We start from the raw sequence: 23,322 nt of genomic DNA on the forward strand, positions 1-23,322 counted from the left end.
GACTCAAGGGCCTGGTTCAAACCCTAATTTTATTTTTCAAATTCTCTTTAAGCGGCTATGGGAGAAGAAGAAACATCATACCTAGGAGGAAAAGAAAGGGAATGATTTGGTGCATGAACCATCACATGTGGTGAAGAAAGATCCGATATATCATCTAGGATCTAGTGATGGTCCTAGTATTACTATTACCCCGATTATATTTTTTTTCCGAAGAAAAGGTTATATTAAAAAGAAAAGGAGAAACACGAAGCTTATCAATTGCTCCAAATGAGACTAGGGAGAGCAAAATTAAAAGTATCGGTTTCAAAAGACCAAAAAACAACTAAATGTTTAACTAGATTGATGATCTCATTAGCGTCTTTCCTACGACCATCAAAGACTCTCCCATTTCTTTCTTTCCACAAAATCCAGCAAATTGCATAGTGAATAATATTCCAAATAGCTTTACCTTTTCCATGCCAGACGTTCATATCCCAAGCATCAAACAATTGTAAAAGTGTTATCGGCATTGGCCATGAAATCTTGAAAGCTTTAATGAAGTAATCCCAAACCGAGAAGGAAAAGGAGCAATGCATAATTATGTGATTTGTTGTTTCTTCTTCTGTTCCACATAAAACACACAAAGCACTTCATATTTGCATACTTCTATGAGAAAGCATATCTCTAGTAGGTAGAGAAATATGAACTATTAAGAGGAACTAATTATGTTAAATGGCTAGAGCCTTTCGAAGATCATTGAAAGCAAAGCGTAAATTTGGCTTTGTTGAAGGTAGTGTAGCGGAACCTGAAGACCCTGTAGGAGGAATGGGTTATTGTCCATTAAATGATTGATTCTTCTATGCGATCAACGTTGGGAGATTATATGATGATGCCAGTCTTCTCTGGGCACACTTGAAGAATCGATTTTGTGTTGTTAGTGGAACCAGAATTTTTCAACTCAAATCCTCTCTTGGTGAGTGCAAACAAGAAAAATCTGAAAGTATAGTTTTTTATTATGGGAGACTAAACAAGATATGGGATTAAATGGTGACATATATGAAAATACCACAATGCAAGTGTGGTCACTGCACTTGTAATATTGAAAAAAAGTCACCACTCTAAGAGAAGAAGATTACCGTCATTATTTTTTAATTGGTTTAGACAATATGTATGGGTCGATTCCTGAACAATTATAGGAGAGAGATCTATTACCATCCATTCATAGTGCACACCCGACAATAGTAAATGTTGAATGTTTGCGAATTGGAGAAACTTAACTATTTAAAGATGTACAATACAATGTCATGGCCTTTAAGGTACAACCTGATCAAAGAGGAAACACAATAAGTACTCATGATACTAGTGTAAAATTTTGCATACATGCAACTGAGAGGGACATTCCGAAGAAGGGTGTTATCAATTTATTGGGTATCCTGAATGATGGGAGACAGACCTCGTGGTAGAAAAGGATATAACAGAGGTAGCAAGGCTGGTGGTTGAGGTGGTCGAAGTAGTTTTTCATCTAGGAGTGGTGGCATAAGCAATGCCAGCATCAATCCTATTCGTGTCAATAAGTTGAGTGTACCAGCAAATCAACAGTCAAATAACTCGAGTATCGTACCTGCAAATGGAACTAGATTAGTTGGAGTGACAGCATCAAAACTGAAAAAGAGGGGGTCTAACAACACCACCCAATAATTCGCTTAGCAATTTGTATGGACTAACTCCGAAATATTTTCTAGATAATCAACTAGACAGTCAGACTCAATCTAAGTAAAAGTATTTCAAGGAGTTAATATCTCTCTCTCATTATGATTTACTCGAGCTAATAGAAATCAGCGAGTCTTTAATCAAACACAAGGAATAACTTGGATGGTACAAAGACCAATATCCAAGGATCAATCAATGACAATCAACAACCAACACTACAAGAAAATTGGCCATCAACGACATAACCAATTGTCGCAGAATGCACCTTTCTCGTCGCTGATTCTTTTTGGCGACAAATGATTTTTGTCGCCAAGTTCGTCGGTAATACTGCATCGCTGAAAGGTTACTGCGACGCAAATTTTTGTTTCGTCGCCAAATGAACATTAGCGACATAATAAACTTTGGTCGCTAAACGAAAAAAATCACCGACCAAAAAATATATTGCAGCAAATAAAAATTATCAGCGGCGATTTATTGTTATCGAGGACTCGGGGGTACAGTTTTTGCGTCCAAATATACTTTTCTCTGTGAAAAATATTTTGAGTTAGCGACGTTTTTCGCAACACAAATCTCCTTTTACGGCCATAAAATATTGTACATATCTTTGTATCACGAGTTACAAAAATGAAAATGTGAGCATTAAGATGATGAAGGAAAGGAAAATACAAATTTACATGATGATTTTACCAGATAAGAGAAAAATCATAAACGGAGTATACACTTTTTAATCAGAAAGAACTACAAAAAAAACGTTAATGGTGCTCCAGTAGATTCAAATAAGTGGATGTTCCATTCCAATCTTCAACCTTCGACTCTAACCTTCCTAATATCAGAGCAATCATATCATATAGGTCACCCACTAATGTTCAACCGGACGCCAAATTTTTTAAGATTCATCCCATTTGTGTATGTATGTCACTGATCAACTGATATATACTTGATCTTCAATAGTTACAAACCCAAACCCAAAAGATTTATGCTATATCAACTAATTATTATAATGTTAAAAGAGATCGCGGACACAAAAAATAAAAACTGTTCTCTAAGAAAAACATGCAAATATAAGAACAAACCATTGATCAAACATGGAAATCAATATCTTTGAACCCATCTTTATCGAATCCCCTTTCGTTCTCCTCGTTTCTCTTTGAATCTATGATTCTATCAAATCCTTCAAAAATTAAATCTTTGAGAGGGAAACTAATTTACTCAATAAACCGAAAAAATAATAGCAGAAACTCAAGTTTTGCTTAAGGATTGAGAGAGGAGATTGGAAAAAAAATAACCACAGAGCGGCTACTTGAGAACAAAAACAAGAAATTAGGGCTCTCTATGTGTTTTCTATGGATAGACAATCCTAGACCGTGGGATTAGATGGAAGTTAGAAAATTTTATGGATAAAGTCCCACTTCCGACTCTCCGTTCTCCAGCACATCTCTCCGTTCTCCACCACGTAATAACATAGATTTAATTTAGTTTGCAGTTACTTCAAAAACATGTTTGGCGATAATTAATATGGTCGCGAAATTGCAAATTTGCCGTCAAAATCATTTTTGGTCGCCATTTTACAAAATTAGCTACAATATCATTTCTGCTCGCCTATTTAAAAAAATTAGCCAGGAGCTAGACCATTTTAGCTACGATATTTCAGTTAAGTTGCAAAAACATTTTTGCGGCGACCAAAATTAAAATGGTCGATGTTAATTGGTTTTGGCGACCTAATTGAATAAGTCGCTAGGAATTTCATCGCTGATGGCTTATTTTCTTATAGTGCAAAGGTTGGATTATTCTAATTGATGAATTAAATGCACAACTTGTATTATTTCAATTATAAAGATAAAACAATATAATGCGGAAATAGAAATAACACATACACCAGAAATTTTGTTAACGAGAAAACCACAAATGCAGAAAAACACCGGGACCTAGGCCAGATTGAACACACACTGTGTCAAGCCGCTACAGACACTAGCCTACTCCAATCTAACTTCGAATTGGACATTAGTTGAACCCCAATCAGTCTCCCACTGATCCAAGGTACAGTTGTACTCCATACGCCTCTGATCCCAGCAGGATATTGCGCACTTGATTCCCTTAGATGATCTCACCCACAACTAAGAGTTGCTACGACCTAAAGTCGAAGACTTGACAAAAAAAAATCTGTCTCACACAGACAAGTCTATCAAAGGATCAATCTGTCTCCCACAGATAAATCCTAGAAGGTTTTGTTCCGTCTTTTGATAATAATCAAGGTGAACATGAACCAATTGATAATTCGGTCTTATATTCCCGAAGAACAGCCTAGAGTTATCAATCACCTGACAACAATCTAAGTTTTTCAATGTTAGTGATCAAAACTATAAGTCTTGATTTCTAGTCTACTTATAGCTAAGTCTCGGACTAGGATAGTAAGTGTAGTTGAGCTCTAGACTCCACGGTCGTTCATCATTCAAAGAAAAAGAACTACTCAAGGAACTTGTGGAACTTCATCGACAAAAAGGTATGTGTAGACTTGAACTTATCTATCACTTAGAAGTCTATCTATTATATCTCGTATCTTGAGACAAATGTGATATTGCTATATAGACTTCGATTATACACATTTGCTATTTCGAGCCGAGTTTATCTCGGTTATCTATTTCTCGAAATATGTTTTGGTAAGCTTTCGCTTTAGCCAAGTTCATCTTTACTCGTGACTATTGCCATGTTGATTATTTCAATATCTTTAAAATCGCTTTGATGAAAAATAGTTTATGAATAACAACTATATAATAAACACCATCTAAGAATGTTTCAATGATTGAAATAAAGAGTTTAGAATATGTAGCCATCTTTAGATATAAGCATATATAGTGTGTTTTCACATTAGTGTATAAATCCAAAACAGGGAATTGATGGAAACTGATTAAAGTATGCGTACCCGTACGCATACTGGCGGAAAGTTCACGTCCGTGAATTTCTGCTGAGTTTGGAAATCAAAACCAACTCAATCCGGTTACCTAAGTATGCGTACCCGTACGCATAATGGCGAGAAGTTCATGTCTGTGAATTTCTGCTGAGTTTGTAAATCAAAACAAACTCAAATCCGGTTACTTAAGTACGCCTACCCGTACGCATACTTAAGCAGGTTACTTTCTAAAATCGGTCCATTCATGAACTTAAAATTTATATAATAAGGAATGCAAGTTTCAAACATCGGCTAGAATGTTCATGAATCGAATCAAGTGAATCAAACCGATTTTGCTTTAATTGTGTGTTGTATACTTCTATGAGATCTAAGCAATTGAACAACTCTCAAACTAGTTCATTTGAGTCATTTGGACTTGTTGTGGTGAAGATGAATAAGGTTGATATGAAAGTGCTTATATGGATAACCATTGGTTAACTATTGTTGAACCAACTATGTGTACACGTTTAGGTACGGTTACTCAAACCTAAATAAAGTTACATTTCATTTGTGTATGATAAGCTAAGATTCGATCTAACGGTTGAAAGATATTAGATTGAATATAATCAGGGTTTCATCTAACGGTAAATATTGAATGATTTGTTACTAAGATAACATTGATTGCAAACCCTGATTTGAAATCTATATAAATGAGAACTCTAGCAACTGGGAAACCTAATCCCAACACTTCCTTTGTGATACTAGTTGTGTTAGCTAGAGTCGATTCTCCTTTAACCTTGGGTTTCCCTTGAGACCCTGTAGGTTAACGACTTAAAGACTTCATTGGGATTGTGAAGCCAGACCCATCTGATCTTGTTGTTTCTATCGTGATTGAGTGGAATCGTAGGATTGGCTTGAGATTAATTTCTGCGATAGGCAAGATAGAAAAGTAGTCAAAAACATCTTTGTCTCATCGTTTGTGATTTCACAATATCTTGTTTCGCTAGTCGATTAATATTATTGTGAGGTGATTGATATTCTAGGCTGTTCTTCTGGAATATAAGTCTGGGTTATCAATTGGTTCTTGTTCACCTTGATTTATCAAAAGACGGAACAAAACTTATAGGTATTTCTGTGGGAGACAAATTTATCTATTTTTGTACACTTTTCTGTGTGAGACAGATTTGTTTATTTAAGTCTTCGATTTTGGGTCGTAGAAACTCTTAGTTGTGGGTGAGATCAGCTAAGGGAATCAAGTACGTAGTATCCTGCTGGGATCAGAGACGTAAGGAGCGCAATTGTACCTTGGATCAGTGTGAGATTGATTGGGGTTCAACTACAGTCCAGATCGAAGTTAGTTTGTAGTAGGCTAGTGTATGTAGCGGCTTAGTACAGTGTTTGTTCAATCTGGACTAGGTCCCGTGGTTTTTCTGCATTTGCGGTTTCCTCGTTAACACTTCTGGTAAACTTTTCTTCATTATATTTTGTTATCTAATTGAAATATCACAGGTTGTTCGTTGTATCGATCAATTGGTAAATCCAACCTTTGGTTGTTGATTGAAATTGATTGATCCTTGAACATTGATCTTTTGTACCGTTCACGTTAATTCTTTTGTATTCAATTAGGCTCGCAGATTCTATTTTCTTGAGTAAGGATTGAATCAAGAGATTGAGATAATAAATCTTTGATATATCTTTATTAAGATTGAGTCTGACTGTCTAGTTGATTCTCTTGAAAGTATATTGGAGTAAGTACATACAGATTTCAAAGAAAAATATTGGGCGAGGTTGTTAGACCCCCGCTTTTTCAATTGGTATCAGAGCAGGAAAACACGTTTAAAGACCTCATAACTCTGTGTTTGTAAGCGATCTGACTCTATGGACGACAATAATTTCTCTGATAAACGCATCACCAGAAACAAAATGTATGTTTTGACAATTTCTATTAATGGGAAAAATTTGTCAATCTCAAATAGATGAAACTGGTGTGCTGACGAAATAGACAAACACTGACATGTGTTATCCCGATTATCTTTCAAAAGAGTTTATCTCGGTTAATGAAAGGGAATCAGCTGAAGAGAGTATATTGATTATAAACCTTGTTAGAATCCAAGATGATAGATTTAATCGGTTGAAAAATAGTGTCAATGTTCTTCTCGGTATAGTAAGAGACTGCGACTCTAAAGAAAAACCTCCTTGCAAGGAAAGTGTTGAAGCTCAGACTTCACGTGTCTTACTCGAGGCGAGCCTCAAAAAGGATGCTTTGGAAATTGAACATCGTTTGAATAAACTCTCGATTTAAGGATGTTCCAAAAAGTCTACTATATCATCTACTTCTATCACAACTGAAAGAGTTCCAGTTCCAGAAGTAAAACTATAATCCCTTCCTATTGGAAAAGATGTGCGTATAGCCTCCCCTAATCAAGGATGTTCCACATCACATGGAAGGAAGAAATCTCCAAACGAGGATGTTAAGACTGTACGATCTAATCACCCTTGTGATCAGAAAGTATGTCTCTTTTGTGATTCAAAATGGGTTGCTATGGAAAGGAGAAACTCTAGGTTGAATAACAATTCCATTGTTGGACTTCAACATACCTTAGAATTGATTCTCAAAGGTGTAACTGACATTCGTATGTCTAAACCTATTGGTTTCAGTACTCACCCTGTGTATTCTACCAGGAAAGTCAGTTCGATAAGTTCCTCGAATGCTCAAAGGCATAACAGACTTCTTAACAAAAATCGTATAAGAGAAGATCAGAAATTCTCTTTTTCTGAAAAGGGTGATAATGTTACTTTTGATGTAAGCAGAGCATCAGGAGAATGGAGCAAAAATGATGATATGAAAAATAACCTAAAGGTGATAATTGAAAGTTATAAAGATATTGTCAACAGGCTGTCAAGTTCCTCTAGTCAAATTCTTCTGGTAAGAACTTAAACTATGTCTCTTATTTTGATGATGGTGAGTTTTATGATAATTTTACACATCAAAAGGGATTCTTTCAGGAATTTTCTGACAGATCCAACTATATAGAAGTTTTATTATTTTCAAACTAATCTATGGCATTTTTTAGGCTTTGGCGTCTATGTGAACTTGAAGATATTTCGTTTTTCGTTTTTAAAATGGTAAACCAAACCTGATTTAGAGTTGTGAGTGATTTTATACGATTTTTATAAAATGGACTATCTCTGTTTTTCTTGTCTGCAGTTTTGGTCAACTGCATGTTTGACTGTGGTCAAAAGGTCTTTAAGACAAACTAAAAATTATAGAAAATTTATGAATGGAACTATACTCAGATAGGATTCAATTGTATAATCATAATTATTTTTGGATTTTAATTGGGTTCTGTAAAAATTTTGGAGTGAATTGATGTCTGTTTCTGTTTTATAATTCTTCCTTAAACATGTGACTCTTTTGGATTGAATCTAGAACGTTTAACGGTGAAATTATTTTTTATGCTAAACTAGAGTTTTCTAAGGTTCACTTATATTAAACTCATGTCAAAGTAACAGTTAGATCTTCCTAAAAGAATTTTTATGTATCCGCTGCGACAGAATTTCTGAATTGAACATAAATAAAGATTAGACAAAGAATTAGTCATTTGGACTTGGGCCAAGTGTAGAAGTCTTGCCTTGATATTAACACGGGTGTATTGCATTAGGATTTACATAGATATCTAACAATCCTAAAAACTCTTATAGGGATATATTAGATTAAGATTTACATGGATATTTAACAATCCTAAAAACTCCTAGGTATTCAATCAGGATATTAAGGAATCATTAAATATCCATGGTATTCAATTAGGATTTTTTTAGATTCCAAAAATATCCTAGGTATTCAATTTATTTAAGATTTCTTAGGATAGTTAAGGGACAAGGTATATATGGATTCTTATGGATACTTGCAGGCAAAATATGTATGTTATTATCTCATATCAATATTAACCCAAAGTACAAGAGTTTCATGGATTTTTTTGGACAAATTTTGTTTTATCACAACATGCTATGTTTTTCCACCACCACCACTACAAACCACCACACACCAGCAACCTCCACCAGCACAACCACCACCATCTACCACTGCCTCCACCACCAACCATCACTGCCGCCACCATCACCGCCACACACAAACCACCAGCAACCATCACCGCCACCACCACACCATACACACCAACCACCAACGCCCACCACCACTTCAACTTTTGGATCTTTTTTTTAAGGGAATCATCATAATCCTGGTTTTTTCAAATATATTACTAATTGGTAATATATTTTAATTTTTAAAAATGTAACCACTCCTAAGGAAATCCATTATAATCGAGAATCATATATCTATAAGAATCTTAAAGATTCTTTAAGAAACATTATAAATCCACTAGATTCGGGTAAAACTAGTATCCAATTTTATCTAGAAAAATCTTGAACCAATACAACCCTGTTAGGTATTCAATTAGGATATGTCAGGATTCATTAAATATCCGAGGTATTCAATTAGGATATGTCAGGAATCTTTAAATATCTGAGGTATTCAATTCATTTAAGATTTCTTAGGATAGTTGAGCAGAAGGATATATCAAGATTGTTATGGATATTTGTAGGAAAATTATGCATATTATTATCTCATTATAATCTCAACCCAAACCACAAGAATTACACGGATTGTAGTGGACAATTTCTTTTTCTTTTTTTTTATCACATCATACTATGTCTTTTCCCCACCACTACCACATACCACCAACCAACACTAGCACCACCATCGCCACCGACCACCAACAACCACCCACCACCACCACTACTAATCACCACCATCGCCACCACACACCACCAATACCAGCGCCACCACCACCAACAACCACCATTGTCGACCATCGTCATCGACCACCAACAACAACAACCATCGCCGCCACCATAAATACCACACACCATCACCATCACCTCAATTTTATTGATGGAGTTTTTTTTAAAGGGAAAAATGATCTTCACTTTTTATAAATTAATCTTAGCTCAATCCAATATAATCCAAAATTATATATCTATAAGAATCTATAATATTCTTTTAAGAAACCTTATAAATCCACTAGATTCAGGTAAACTGGTATCTGTTTTTATCCATATAAATTCTGATCCAATAAACCTCTATAAAAGTACCATTTCGGATTTTGGGTTTGGATTTGGGTCGGAATCCAGGACCGAAATTTGGGGTGTTACAGTTTGGTATCAAAGCAACAATTAGATCCTTTCGGAGCTAGTTGTTGCGTAAACAATAATAAATGTTAATTGTGTTTCGATTAAATTGGTTGTGTGTTTTCCATTTTAGCTTGAATTTTCTTTTGTCACTGTGTTACCTTAAATTTAGGGACTAAATTTCTTGAAGCGTGTGAGGTTGTAATATCCGTCTGATTTTCAAGGCTATTTTCGTCTTTTACTAAAAGGGTAATTTGTAATTTCACTTTTAAAGGGTTTCATGGTAATTTTATATTTTTATTTATACTCCTAGTATTTCGTGTAAACATAAATCATTTTCTTTTTATTAAATATTTAAGATTTACCAAATTATAATTAAGATATATTTGGTTGATATAATTTGATTTGATAGTCGGTGTATTGTGATTATTTGTAGTTGGAACGTGCGATAATAATAATTGGAAAGAAATAACAATCCTTAGCTTAGCAAGTGCTAATTACAGGGATAATTCAATTAAGAAAAGTTATCGAATTAAATAAAGTTTATATTTTTAGTGGACAGATAATTTAAAGAAGCATCTTTTTCTCATGATATTTAATACGCCATGTGTCATATAACTATTGGTTGTTCATTCATGTAAAACACCAACAAAATGGAACCAGTAGTTCTAACTTAAGCTATGGGTGAAAACGTGTTTAGTTAGGTAGCAAACGGAATAAATGGATTTCACCAATTTTATTGTTAAGTTCTTGCCACATGTCATCCTTTAATAGGCTATTAGTGGTCATTAGTTTGACCAAAAATTCTTAAGGACGTGTACTTGAAATTAGGTTTAGCTCGTTTTGGAGTTCTAGCATATATATAACCTAGCCGCAACTTTTCCTTTTGCTTCCGATTGTTATTTTTGTAGCCGTGAAGGACATATAGAAAATGAAACCTTGATCAGAAGAAGTAGCTAGAGATTTTTAGGTTGTTATATATAGGACACATTTTCAACGGTGATAAAGCTCTTCGCTGTGTTGCTCATAGTTTTTGGATTTGCGATTGGAGGTAAGCGCAACATTAACTAAATCTTGTTTTTATTTGAGTTAAAATTATTTAAATTCATATTTATTGGTTTTAATTATTATGGTGATGTGATTGATGATATTGTATTTATTGACTTCATGATGATGTTGAAGTTGTATGATGTATGTATATGTTTGATAAATTACGGTCTTTGGGAATTGATGGTTGCTTCCCAAAAGATTTACCTTTTTGAAGGGGGTACGAGATATCCTTGGGAGTTGAAGGTTGCCTCCCTAAACCAATATGGGGCTCATTAGGAGTTGATGGTTTCCTCCTATTTGATTGATAAACCCATGGGCTCCCTGAGGCGAGCTGATTAATTGAATTTATTGTTGTTTATGGATGTGGTGTTTCCATGTGTTTGCGGTGTTGTTAATCATGCTAGATGTTTTCAAAAAAAATTGAAAAATGTTGCATAAAATGTTTTGTTGCTTCTTTTCCTACTGGGTTTCACAACTCACATTGTTTAATGAAGAAAAAAAATTCCAGATTTTATGGCACCACAAGGAGCTAATGGCGAAAAAGCATAAAGATCGTTTTGTTGCTTTAATTAGTAGTTTGCATAGGATATGTGATTGGAAAATTGTAATAAAATATCATAAAACTCTTTTAGATTATTTATTGAGTATTTATTGATTATTAATATTTTTGGAGATTAATGAGTTAATGTATAATCAATGAAACAGTGCTACGTTGAGAAAATTCTCTTTGATCATACAATAAAAATTTCGGAGTCAAGTGGGTTTGACTGTTAATTATAATTATTCTATAATATATTTTCGTGCCATTATATTTTTAATATATGGAAAACTCCTTCATAATGCGTTTATAAACTTTTGGGAATTTTATGAGTTTTTGAAATATTTTTAAAACAAATTGATTCTCACTATACGAAATTCAGGAATTTTCTGACAGATCCAACTGTATAGAAGTTTTACTATTTTCAAACGATTCTATGTCATGTTTTAGGCTTTGGTGTCTTCTTTGAACTTGAAGATTTTTCTTTTTCCATTTCAAAATGGTAAACTAAATCTGATTTAGAGTTCTGAGTGGATTTTATACGACTTTTATAAAATGGACTATCTCTGTTTTTCTTTTCTACAGTTCTGGTCAACTACGCGTTTGACTGTAGTCAAAAGGTCTTTAAGGTAAATTAAAAATTGTAAAGAATTTATAAATGGAACTATACTCAGGTACGATTCAAAATGTATAATCATAATAATTTTTGGATTTGATTTGGGTTCTGTAAAATTCTTGGAGTGAACTAATGTCTTTTTGTTTTATAATTCTTCCTTAAACATGTGACTCTTTTGGATTGAATCTGGAATGTTTAACGGTGAAATTAATTTTTATTATAAACTAGAGTTTTCTAGGGTTCATATGTATTAAAACTCATGGCAAAGTAACGATTAGATCTTCCTAAATGAATTTTTATGTATCCGTTCCGACAGAATTTCTGAATTGAACATAAATAAAGATTAGACAAAGAATTAGTCGTTTGGACTTGGGCCAAGTGTAGAAGTCTAGGCTTGATATTAAAAGTAGCATTTGGAATTTTGGGTTTGGATTTGGCTCGGAATCCAGGCCCGTAATTTGGGGTGTTAAAACCATGGAGGTCAATATCCTGTGTGACAGAAAAATTTGTAGAGACAGGATTTTGGTGTTCTAGTGTGTTTAGAGTTTGGGGCTTTTCCCTGAACCAAGTTTCTAGTGTTTCCATGTTTCTCCTATGTTAGTAGCAACTAGCAACTGTGAAAAAGGTGTAGAAGAGAAGACATGTGGCTGGTTCGAGGAATTGTCTTGTTAACTCTTTCTATGCATGGTTTCTTCGATGGTGTTCTCGGGTATGTCTTGTTAACTCTTTGGTTCTTGTCTTGGGTTGCGGAAAGAGCATGTAATGGTCTTTGATCTAATGGAATTTTTTCTGGTAGTGTTGGCCGTGGATGTAGCCTGTAAAGGTGAACCACATATATCTTGTGTTGTGGTTGTGTGTTTTTTTATCTTTTGTCTCTCTCTTATTATTTCTCCCATGTTTGATTCAAATCACCAATTTCTCTTTGTAAAACTGATTTCCGCTACGCTCGCGGTGCCAATTTTCCCAATAATTGGTAACAGAGCAAGGATGAGATGGTGCGATTGAATCTGGAATTGAATGATTGTTTATTGTTTGGGTGGAGAATTATGTTTTGAAGATAATGTTTCAACCGGTGTTTGCATAAAGTTGGATTTTTGATGTGATTTACAAATCGTAGGTTCAACTTGGTAGAAGTGTATGTTCTTGTTTGGTTTTATGATGTAGTGTGGGATGCAAAATAAGGCCGAGTGAGGTGGAATACATATTTACTTCTTAAAGAGTGTTAGTAATCATACACTATAAATAAGGGTTACAAAGTTTGAAGAAAGGAGCGGGTTGTGAGGTCTCATGTAGAAGCAAGTCCAGCAAACGTTTCGAAGTTATGCATGAGATATTATAGATTTTTGTTCTTAGGTTTATGTTAAAGTATTCTTGATGAACTGCACGTATTATCAAGAATGTGTGCAATGTTGGAAGCATGTACCACTGAAATATGGGCATTCACACGGTATATATTCTTAGCGAGTATGTTGGGTGTGATAGTGGTAAAAGTATGTCAGATTGGTGATGGCTTTGGGAATCACTCAAAGGTAGCCTGTTAATCACAGTGGAGATATTTGATGGTTTGTTTTAGATACACAGTAATCATGACATGCGCTGGAGTATGATATTGAAGCTAAGTCTTCCTTTCTGGATTAGATTTCAATATGTTGTTAGCTTACTGGTTAGGTGGAGCATGCAGTGATTCTTTTGGATGGTTCTCTTGGTGATCAATGGTGGAGTCTGTGCAAGGATTCGTTGATAGTGATTAAAGATTTTCATGGTGTCTGTGAAGCGTTGCCAGTTTCACAAGTGTTCTTCACAAAGAAGATGGTTTGAAGACTTTTATCAATGTCATGGTGTTTTTGGTCGAAGAGATGGTTCTATGAAGATGGACGTTCGGATTTGAGCTTCAAAAGTAATTCTACGGGTATATAAAGGTGGCGAACAACTCTGATGGAATATGGAGGTGATTTTCTGTGATCGTCCCATGCTTGAAAGTATGATTCGAAGTGGAGATTGTTAGGAAAAACCGTGGGTTTCCTATTTTAGGATCTCTTCCTTATTGAGGTGGATTTCCTAATTAAGGTAATATAGAATTTAGGAAAGAGTTTTAGTTTCCTAACCGGAGACTAATACTTGGTGTCCAAGTTTGTGTTCTCTATATACAAGACTAGAATAATAGGTTTGTAGACATCCAACCGAGAAGAGTGGTAAATCCTTGTTCTTAGGGTTTGGTTTCTTTGTTAGGGACGGTAGTGTGTTACGGTGGAGGTCAATATTCTGTATCAGATAAAAACTTGTAGAGAGAGGATTTTGGTGTTCTAGTGTGTTTAGGGTTTAGGGATTTTCCCTAAACCAAGTTTATAGTGCTCCATGTTTCTCCTCTGTTAGTAGCAACTGTGAAAAAGGTGTAGAAGAGAAGATATGAGGATGGTTCAAGGAATGGTCAGAGAATTGATTTCTATGGTTTGTTCGATGGTGTTCTCGGGTATGTCTTTTTAACTCTTTGGGTATTGTCTTGGGTTGCGGAAAGAGCATGTAATGGTCTTTGATTTAATGGAAGTTTTTCTGGTGGTGTTGGCCGTGGATGTAGCCTGTAAAGGTGAACCACGTATATCTTGTGTTGTGGTTGTGTGTATGTTTATCTTCTGTCTCTCTCTTATTATTTCTCCCATGTTTAATTTAAATCACCAATTTCTCTTTGTGATCCTGATTTTCGTTGTGCTCGGGGTACCAATTTTCCCAACAGCTGGTTCACCGACACACTGATAATATCGGTAAGGGTAATTGTAGAATAAATTAATTAGATCTGAAAATATGTAAACAAAACCCTTCCTCCTAATCATCTTCTTCTTTTCTACCCTTGAAAACTCAATCCATTCGGTAAAAATTTCCAACTATTTCATTTCTTTAATGAGTTTCTTATTCTAAAACAACTATGGTTCTCTTTCTTTTTCTTACGAAAATTTATCAAATGAGAATTCATTATCATTTTTATTTTCATCATCATTAATTCAGGTTAGTAACAACGACAGGTTCATCTGAAATAGGAGTAGTAAATATGGGATAAAATATGAAATGTGATTGAATTTGTATTGTGAAGCTTTTGATCTTGAGAATCAATGCATCAAATGGCACCAATTTTTTTTAAATTGAACAAATTTTCATGAGATCTTCAAATTTTATAGCGGAGACCCGAACCGCTGACTTCAAACATGAGAATTAGGCTTCTGGTCAACTGAGTTAACCCCTCTTGGTTTAGCTACATATTCTATTTCGAGTATTCATCTACCATTTGGTGGATTTGCCTCGGCACCTCGCTGCATGCAAACACAAAGAATTAGACTTTCCCTTGTAAGAAATTAATGAAGGTTAACAACATCATCACTAACTCAACTTAATGCGAATCGACCAATTGAAACATCCGTTACTTAACAGTACCACTTCATTATATTCTCAAGTATACACCACCATTAGTTTCCTTGGCCGAAAAAGGGATGTCCAAAGAACTTGGCCAAATTTATCAACTGAAATTCAGGTTCCTTTAAAATTCATTTCCTCAGACTTTAAGCCCTTCCCAGGACATCCCAAACTCATTTTCCAGCACCCTTAAACATGACTCTCAAAAGGGTCCATATCTACTAACACCTTCACACAACATTTCGATCGTAAAATGCTCATCTTACTCATAATTACAATGTCAACGATTCCATAATTCAAATATTAAAAAACCAATACAAAAATATTTTATTTTATTTTTCTGATTTTACTGGTAGACCAAATACAAAGTATTCCTCTCTGTATGTGTTGCAAGTTCCAAAACATGTTCTGTACCCTAACACCACTTTGATAAATCCTTCACTTTACTTCTTCACTACTCTTCTCTTCTTCTTCTTTTATGTGACAGTTTTTCCATCAACACAATTGAACAGTTAAGCTTCAAAAAAAAAATGTCTTCATCTTGCGTTTGTTACTTGTGTGGTGATATTGGTTTCCCTGATAAACTCTTCCGCTGCAACAAATGTCGTAACCGCCTTCAACATTCGTAAGTGCTAACTCATCTTGTTCTTCATTATACAGATATGATTATATATTGTTTACTTTTCATAATATCTTTACTAATTGTTATCATGATGAATTACATTAACAGTTATTGCAGTAACTACTATGATAATTTGGCAGCGGTAGCGAACGGATCATGTGATTGGTGTTTACATGAAGCAAGAGGTGGTACCACTACTGCAACTTCTACCAAGAAACAAATATATTCAGTCAAAAGATCGTTTTATAACTCATCAGGTGAGAAGATTAAACAAAATGAAAAAGATCAACGCCACCACCAAGAATCTACTAGTACTGATCAAAAGGGAAAGAATAGTGGTTTTCCTTCTCCAAGAACTGCTAACCGTAGATATAAATTTCTTAAGGATGTATTATGTTGATTTTATTTTATTTTATTTTTTTTGAAGCATTGTATTATGTTGATCATGAGACCCAAAGAAAAACAAAAGGATCGAAAAGATATGGGTGCCAGTGATCTGAGTTTGAAACTCGCTAGCACCAAATTCTATACCGATAAAAAAAAGAAAAATCATGTAAAATGGTTAATGAATTAATTAAAAAATATTAACTTGGTCAGTCGGAAATTTTTACAATTTATGTTTAGTTCAGATACCATTCCTGTTCCGTAATTTCTGATTAACTAGGTACCAAAGGGCTTCGAATCCCTTGTCCCTTCTTTTCCTATACCCTCGTGTCCCTCCAATTACGCAATGACATCTTGCGCCATTAATCTTCCCTTATATTTGTTGTTAAATGAGCTAGTTAAGAAAAGAAAGAACTCTTTTTACGGCATGAAGTCAGACCCGGACCAAAAGCTACCTAAATCTGCTGATATTTCTAATGAAATTCATCTTTCTCTTAATTAGTATGAACAGATGAACCAATTATTATGAACTGATCTAAACAAAATAAAGGCAAGCTTCATATCTAATTTGATTTTTTTTTTTTTTTTTTTGTATTATTTGTTGTTGTTGAAGACACGAGTAGTTTATCATCATCCTTTATAAAACAAATTTCTCATGAGAATGTCTATCCCATCTACATTAGCTTCTTGAGCATCATGGGACCAATTGCTGAAATAACAAGGGAGCCATGGTTTTAAATCTCTCACAGATGAGTTGATTGCAGGCGAAAATAATTGTGATACTTGTTGTCATTGCGTCTTATTTAGTAAAGAGTCCAGGAGTCTAGTTAGCCATTAGAAGCTCTTCTGAGATTAGTTTTTCTTTGGATCTTTTTACCGACTGTGTTAATCTTTTTTTCCTTCAAATGGAAAACTATGTTTAGGGGTGTAAATATTACCTGAAAAAACTCAGCCTGCCCGTATCCGCCCAAGCCCGCCTGTACCTGAAATTGCTCAAAGCCTGTTATGGCCCGTTGCGGGCTACCCGGCCTGGCCTGGATTAATTTATTGGGCGGTCTCGGGCTTTGCGATTAATTATGATGCCCGGCCTGATACCCGGCCTGGTGTCCGGCCTGAAAGGCTTCTATGTGCTATTAATCATTTAATATCCTCTTAAAAAGACTTAAAAGTTACAATTTTATAATTGTCAATTTTGTGTCAAGAAAAATAAAATATATAATTGTTTTTACTTATAATTAACCTTTTCAAAACATTAATGGTAATATATTTTCTTATTAGAAAGTTTATTGTACTCTAATTAATTATTTATTATAGCCTAAAATTAAAAATTTGTCAGTGTAATTTAAATATAAAAGAATACTATCACTTTATTTACGATATGTGATGTTGGAAAGGAAAGGTATTGTATTTAATATCGTTCATTTGAAAATTTAAACTTAAAAAAAAAATCAAAATAGTGGCCTGTCCGGCCCGATCTGGCATGCCCGTATAAAAAGCGGGCTTTAGGCGGTTTTTGGGTAGCAAATTATCTACTTGTACCCGGCCTGTCCGGCCTGAATTTGTTTACGGGCTCACAAATATTAAGCCCGGCCTGCCCGGCCTGTCTTAGTTTTTGGGTCGGGCGGCCCGGCCTGCCCGAATTTACACCCCTAACTATGTTGATTGTTAAAGAGATATTTTGGGGCATGTAGGTTCGGATTTTGGATTCATGCTAATGAAGGAAAATGATTATATTTTGTATATTTTTTCGGGTATTCTTTCTCTTTTTAACTAGCTCATTGAACGGTAAATATAAGGGAAGATGATAGGCGCCAGATGTCACTACATGATTGAAGGGACACGAGGGTATAGGCAAAAAAAGGGACATGGGATCCGAACCCGTACCAAAGTAAGGTTTTGGCCGAACTCTTGGTGCCAAAGTACACATAATATTTATGTTGATCATGAGATTGCAGAAACTATATAGTTTCAAGGGTTCAAGAATTATGGATTGTGTATCTGAAGATGTTTATTTGTCTCAGCCACCTGATTTTGTGGATGCCTTCACACAATTATGCATGCAAGTCGCACCAATCTTTCTATGGTTTAAAGTTAACCCCAAGGGCTTTGTATAATTAGCTATTCACTGTTTTAGATCTCTCTTCAATTTACACAATCTAATGCACATATCTCTCTTTGTGTAGAAAATTGGCTTCAGTATAACAATTTACTAGTTTTAGTTTACGTGCTTACAAATGTTATTATAGTGGTAAATTCTTTGAGAGATATATATCAATAACTTGAGTTCCAAACTCTTCAGCATTACAGTGGCATTTTTTTTTCCTTCTTTGTTTACCTAGTTACTTGGAATTGTAAGTAGCAGGGCTCTTCTTATAATTATAAAGAGTTTTTAAAAAGAAAGATTTTTTTGCCCACCATAATTCAAAACTAAACATAATTATAGAAGTTTGATCTGAAGATTTTCTTGCGCACCATAGCAAATGACCTAGTTACCATTTACTTAAATTAACCTAAACATAGTTCAAAACTAAGTATTTTTTTAAAAACTTTTTTTTTTTTTGGGAATAAGGTATTAAAGCTTAGAGCTCCAAAAAAGTCCGCATTACGATAGAAGTAGAACCATCTAATACGGAGGCTTGAGGAGATCTCCTGATATTAAATTTATCTACTGATAGATGATGTTGAATACATAATGGAGGAGTAGTCCCCCAGTCTATGACTGAATTTAAAGTCCTTACAAATTTCGCTAAAGTATCCGCAACCATATTTCCTAGTCTTAGGAACAACATCAATTCCCAAAAGTTGGTGCATAGATTTGCTACCCAATTTGCCTCATCAAGTCAAGCTTTAGCACGCCAAGAAATGTCTGAATTCTAACCATGAAATAATTGGAAAGGCTTTCACAGTCTCCTTCAATGCTAAAGTTGTTAATCTCCTTCTCCTTAGCCCAAACTGCTACCTGCAACACTCCTATAGCTTCTGCTTCTTGTGGATTTGTATCAGCTCACTGTCCTGCTTCTCCTTCAAAACTAAGTATCTAAACTTAATAACCTAATTAAAACTCCAATTCATAAACATAATTTTTTCTACTAACCTGTTTTCATTTTAAACTCTTTTCTTCTTGTTCTCTTCCACCTTTATAATCGTTTTAAATCTTGATTTTTAGAAATTTGTGGTACTTTGCGACCAACCCAAGTCTTATTTATACATTTGTATCAACGTCATTTCTTAGATTTATTCCTAATCCTGGTCTGGAAAATGACAAATGGTGATGCTAGATCTTCAACTGAGGTTGAATAGAGAAGTTCGGTCTGCTGCTCAAGTAGTATGGATATGTCAACTTCTTCAAGGCTTCCAATTTTTTTTTCTTACCAATTGCTCTTATTCCCTATTGAGCACTTCAGCGTTATCAGTTATCTCCACTACCACTCCAATATCAACACGAACGCCATTTGCCTTAGCATTATCAGATGCCACTTCTTACACATCATCATTACTAAAAATCGTCTGTCTAAATAAATATTTTCACATGGTCATTTAGCCTTTTCTTAAGAGAAATTTGAGATGGTTCTTTAGCCTAAATTGATTTTTTTTTCTCTTTCTTTTCTTGTTAACTGTGGTGTCTGTGTTATAACCTGAATCATGCATGAGGCTCACTCTGATCTCCGCAAACACCGTGACTTCCACGCACGCATTGTTTTCGAAATCTATAAAATCGACATCGATCAACCCGATTTAGATCCACCGACGCACACCATCGTGTAATCGTGTACCTTATATATATATATATATATATATATATATATATATATATATATATATATATATATATTTTTTTAACATAGTAATTACTTCAGGATCTTCTTTATCGGGTTTCCTCTTCACTTAAACAGTTTGCTAAATTAGAATTGATCAAGATCATAAAGATCAACTCTTTCCTCTATTTCTTTCCTTATATGTATGTACCTTCTTTGGTTTTGACTCAAAGTTTCTAACATTGTTTCTGAGTTTTTGTAATCACCTATGCACTGACTTATTCATAAATCTCATACAGCTAATTACATGCATCACGCTGACAAGCATTTCTAATCATAACTAATCTTGTCTAGCTAGATGCGGCAAATTCTGCAAAAATATATTTCTAATACAAAAATATTAAACAGATCGTCCAACTAAACGACTCTAAAACCACCCTCACCAAACCTTCCCAATGAACTACCAGCTATAAATCATTAACATTGGCTTAGTCGTTTCAACATCTCCTTGTCTCTTCTTTCAATTCAGTTTAATTACATTTTGAGAGAATAGGGAAAGGTAAGTTAAGAACTAGGAAATGGCTTTGTCGAAGGTTCTAGTTGCATTGGTGCTTTTGGTTTCGCTGTGTACTACTGTTAGTGCACATCTTGTACCAAAACCACCAGTTTCTGTCGCCCCTGCATCTCCTCCCGTTTACTCCCCAGCACCCTCTCCCGTTTACTCTCCCGCACCTTCTCCTGTTTACGCTCCAGTTCCTTCACCAGTTGCTGCCCCACCAACTCCGGTAGCATCTCCACCCAAGTATGTCCCAGAAAAAAGGCTTATTGCTGTGCAAGGTGTTGTTTACTGCAAGTCATGCAAGTACACTGCGTACAATACCCTTATGGAAGCTACAGCACTCCCTGGTTAGTTCACTACTCATTACAATTTTTACTTTCGTGACGCCAAATTTGTTGAAGTTAAATTGCTTTCTGTTTGTTGGTTTCTTTGTTCATGTGTAGGTGCTATGGTGAAGATGGTATGTGTGACTTCGACCAAGAAGAAAAATAAACCAGTAGTGTTGACTGCTGTTACAGACAAGAACGGTTACTTCTTTATCCCACCATCAAAGAAGGTGAGCCATTTAGGTGCTCAAAAGAGGTGCAAAGTCTTCCTATATTCTGCACCAAAGAAGTCTAAATCCATGACTCCAACAAACTTGAACCATGGTTTAACTGGCGCTTACTTGAAGAGTGTCAAGCCATCTAAACCTCTTCCTTTTGCGCTTTTCACTGTGGGTCCTTTTGCTTTTGCACCACCCCCATGCAAAAAATCCACAACCTTTTAATTTGAAAACAAGTCTCTAATGGGGTTCTATGATTCGATGAGTTTAGTTATGAAATTTCTTTGTGTGTATCTGTAATCCGTACCAGTCTTTGTCTTAGATTCTACGTTATGCATGGTTGTTGACGTGTAGCGAAGTGATTTCGAGTTGCTCTCTTGACTGATATATATAAATCAGTCCATCCTTCGTATAATAAATGAAATTTATAAATTTTAAGTGCATTGTTATGCTTAAGCGTATTTTTCCAATGATTTTCTTGTTTTTCGAAACTTAAAGCTACTTCCCCCGTTTCAACATAATAAACTTTTTTATGTGTAATTTTGCACATAAACAAACTTATTATTTTGAAATGAAGGGAGTATTTGGAACCATTTATACTAGGTTTTTTTCATCAAAATAAGGGAAAAAAACACATTCGCACGCAAAAATGAACCTTTTAATATGTCGTAATAGTTGTTTCTTGTTGTGTTGTTGGTTTGGTCTGATAATGTGAGCAGATCTGGGAGAGCGTTATAATCGAGTCTAGATTTCATACATAAAAAAGGAATGATTTTCTGTAAGTTGGGCCGCATATGGACCAATTCGTGGAGCATGGGACAGTAGTTGGCCGACAATACAAAAGGTTTTTGGGAAGCTTCAAAACGATTGCCCATATGCGAGAGATCCAAAATAAAAATAAATAAAGGTCCATAACGTACCCCCTAACACCTTTACAAAACCTTTCAAAAAAATTCTTCAATGAAGAAGACAATTTGCACCTTTTGGATCCCAGTTTGCTGTTGAAAAGCAATTTGAAATTCTACATAAAATACCAGCTTACACTTGGTGTAGTTGTAGGAAATCCTACAACCTACACCCAAATAAATCTATGAACTCAATCTAAGACATCATAAGAAATACTCTAAACCATTTTATTAAAAGTTAAAACAAATACAACATAGATGTTTATGAACCCTAACTTGGAAAACAAAAAACCCTTCTCTCTCCTAAAATTCTTCTCTAAGCCTTCAAAAAAGATTTCTCTTTACAATGGCTTCTTGTCCCTTTTATAGAGGTTACATAGTGTAGAACAGCTAATAAAGTCTTTATTTTCGGATCTGGGAGGGCGTTATAATCGCCCTTCTTTGTCTTTGCCTTGTTGGTCTTCTAATTACCACGCTGATCTTCACACTTTTGGTGTGACTTGACGACGTCATCGCTTTCGTCAACAGAAATATATTTAACGCGTCATATTCTCCTTATTATCTGGTGTGCGGTATTTTGCACCCACATTTTACCTCTTCCCGCGTCGTTTTTCAAAGGAAAGGGCGGTAAAAGAAGTCCTATTTCACTGCATCAACCCATCTGTTCATATTCTTCAAGTCCACCGACATAACCCGGATTTTACGTTTAACCATCTACACGTGTCGACTTAACTATTTACTGATTGACACGTCTTTAATTTCTTCCTTTTTTAACTGGTAACCTCCTCTTCATGTTGGTCTTCTAATAAATGCGCCTGTAACACAGAATATCTCGGGAAGAGGGATAAAATCTTTTATCTACCCTAACGCTCCTTCAATCATATTTTTCACCATCTCTCTTCTCCCTTTCTATAATTTTTCTTCTTTTGATGTTGTTCTTCTGTTGCTACTAGTGGCTTGTCGCTTCATTGTCATCATCATCACCTGCTTTTAATTCATCACCTTTTGTTATCTTTTCTTCCCAAGTCTATCATATTTTCTTTTTGATTTCAATCTCACCGCTTTTGTTGCCTTTAATTGGAGTCTTGATCATGATTGGTATGATCATCTTGATTTCAAATTCCCTAACTCTTCTTTATTCCCATACTTTAAATGGGTCTGAAACCTGGTCAGAAACAGCTTAA

At 35.0% G+C, this 23,322-nt stretch overlaps 1 protein-coding gene across 1 annotated transcript; it reads left to right on the plus strand.

Annotated features, from left to right (window-relative positions):
* The first annotated feature begins 20,708 nt into the window (after positions 1 to 20,708).
* On the plus strand, positions 20,709 to 21,458 carry LOC113326411 (non-classical arabinogalactan protein 31-like). Its single transcript, XM_026574149.1, has 2 exons — positions 20,709 to 21,036; positions 21,133 to 21,458. Exons 1-2 carry the CDS (start codon positions 20,709 to 20,711, stop codon positions 21,456 to 21,458), a joined length of 654 nt encoding a protein of 217 aa, XP_026429934.1.
* The last annotated feature ends 1,864 nt before the right edge of the window (positions 21,459 to 23,322 follow it).

Source organism: Papaver somniferum, unplaced genomic scaffold (genome assembly GCF_003573695.1).
Source record: "Papaver somniferum cultivar HN1 unplaced genomic scaffold, ASM357369v1 unplaced-scaffold_10, whole genome shotgun sequence".
NCBI lineage: Eukaryota > Viridiplantae > Streptophyta > Magnoliopsida > Ranunculales > Papaveraceae > Papaver > Papaver somniferum.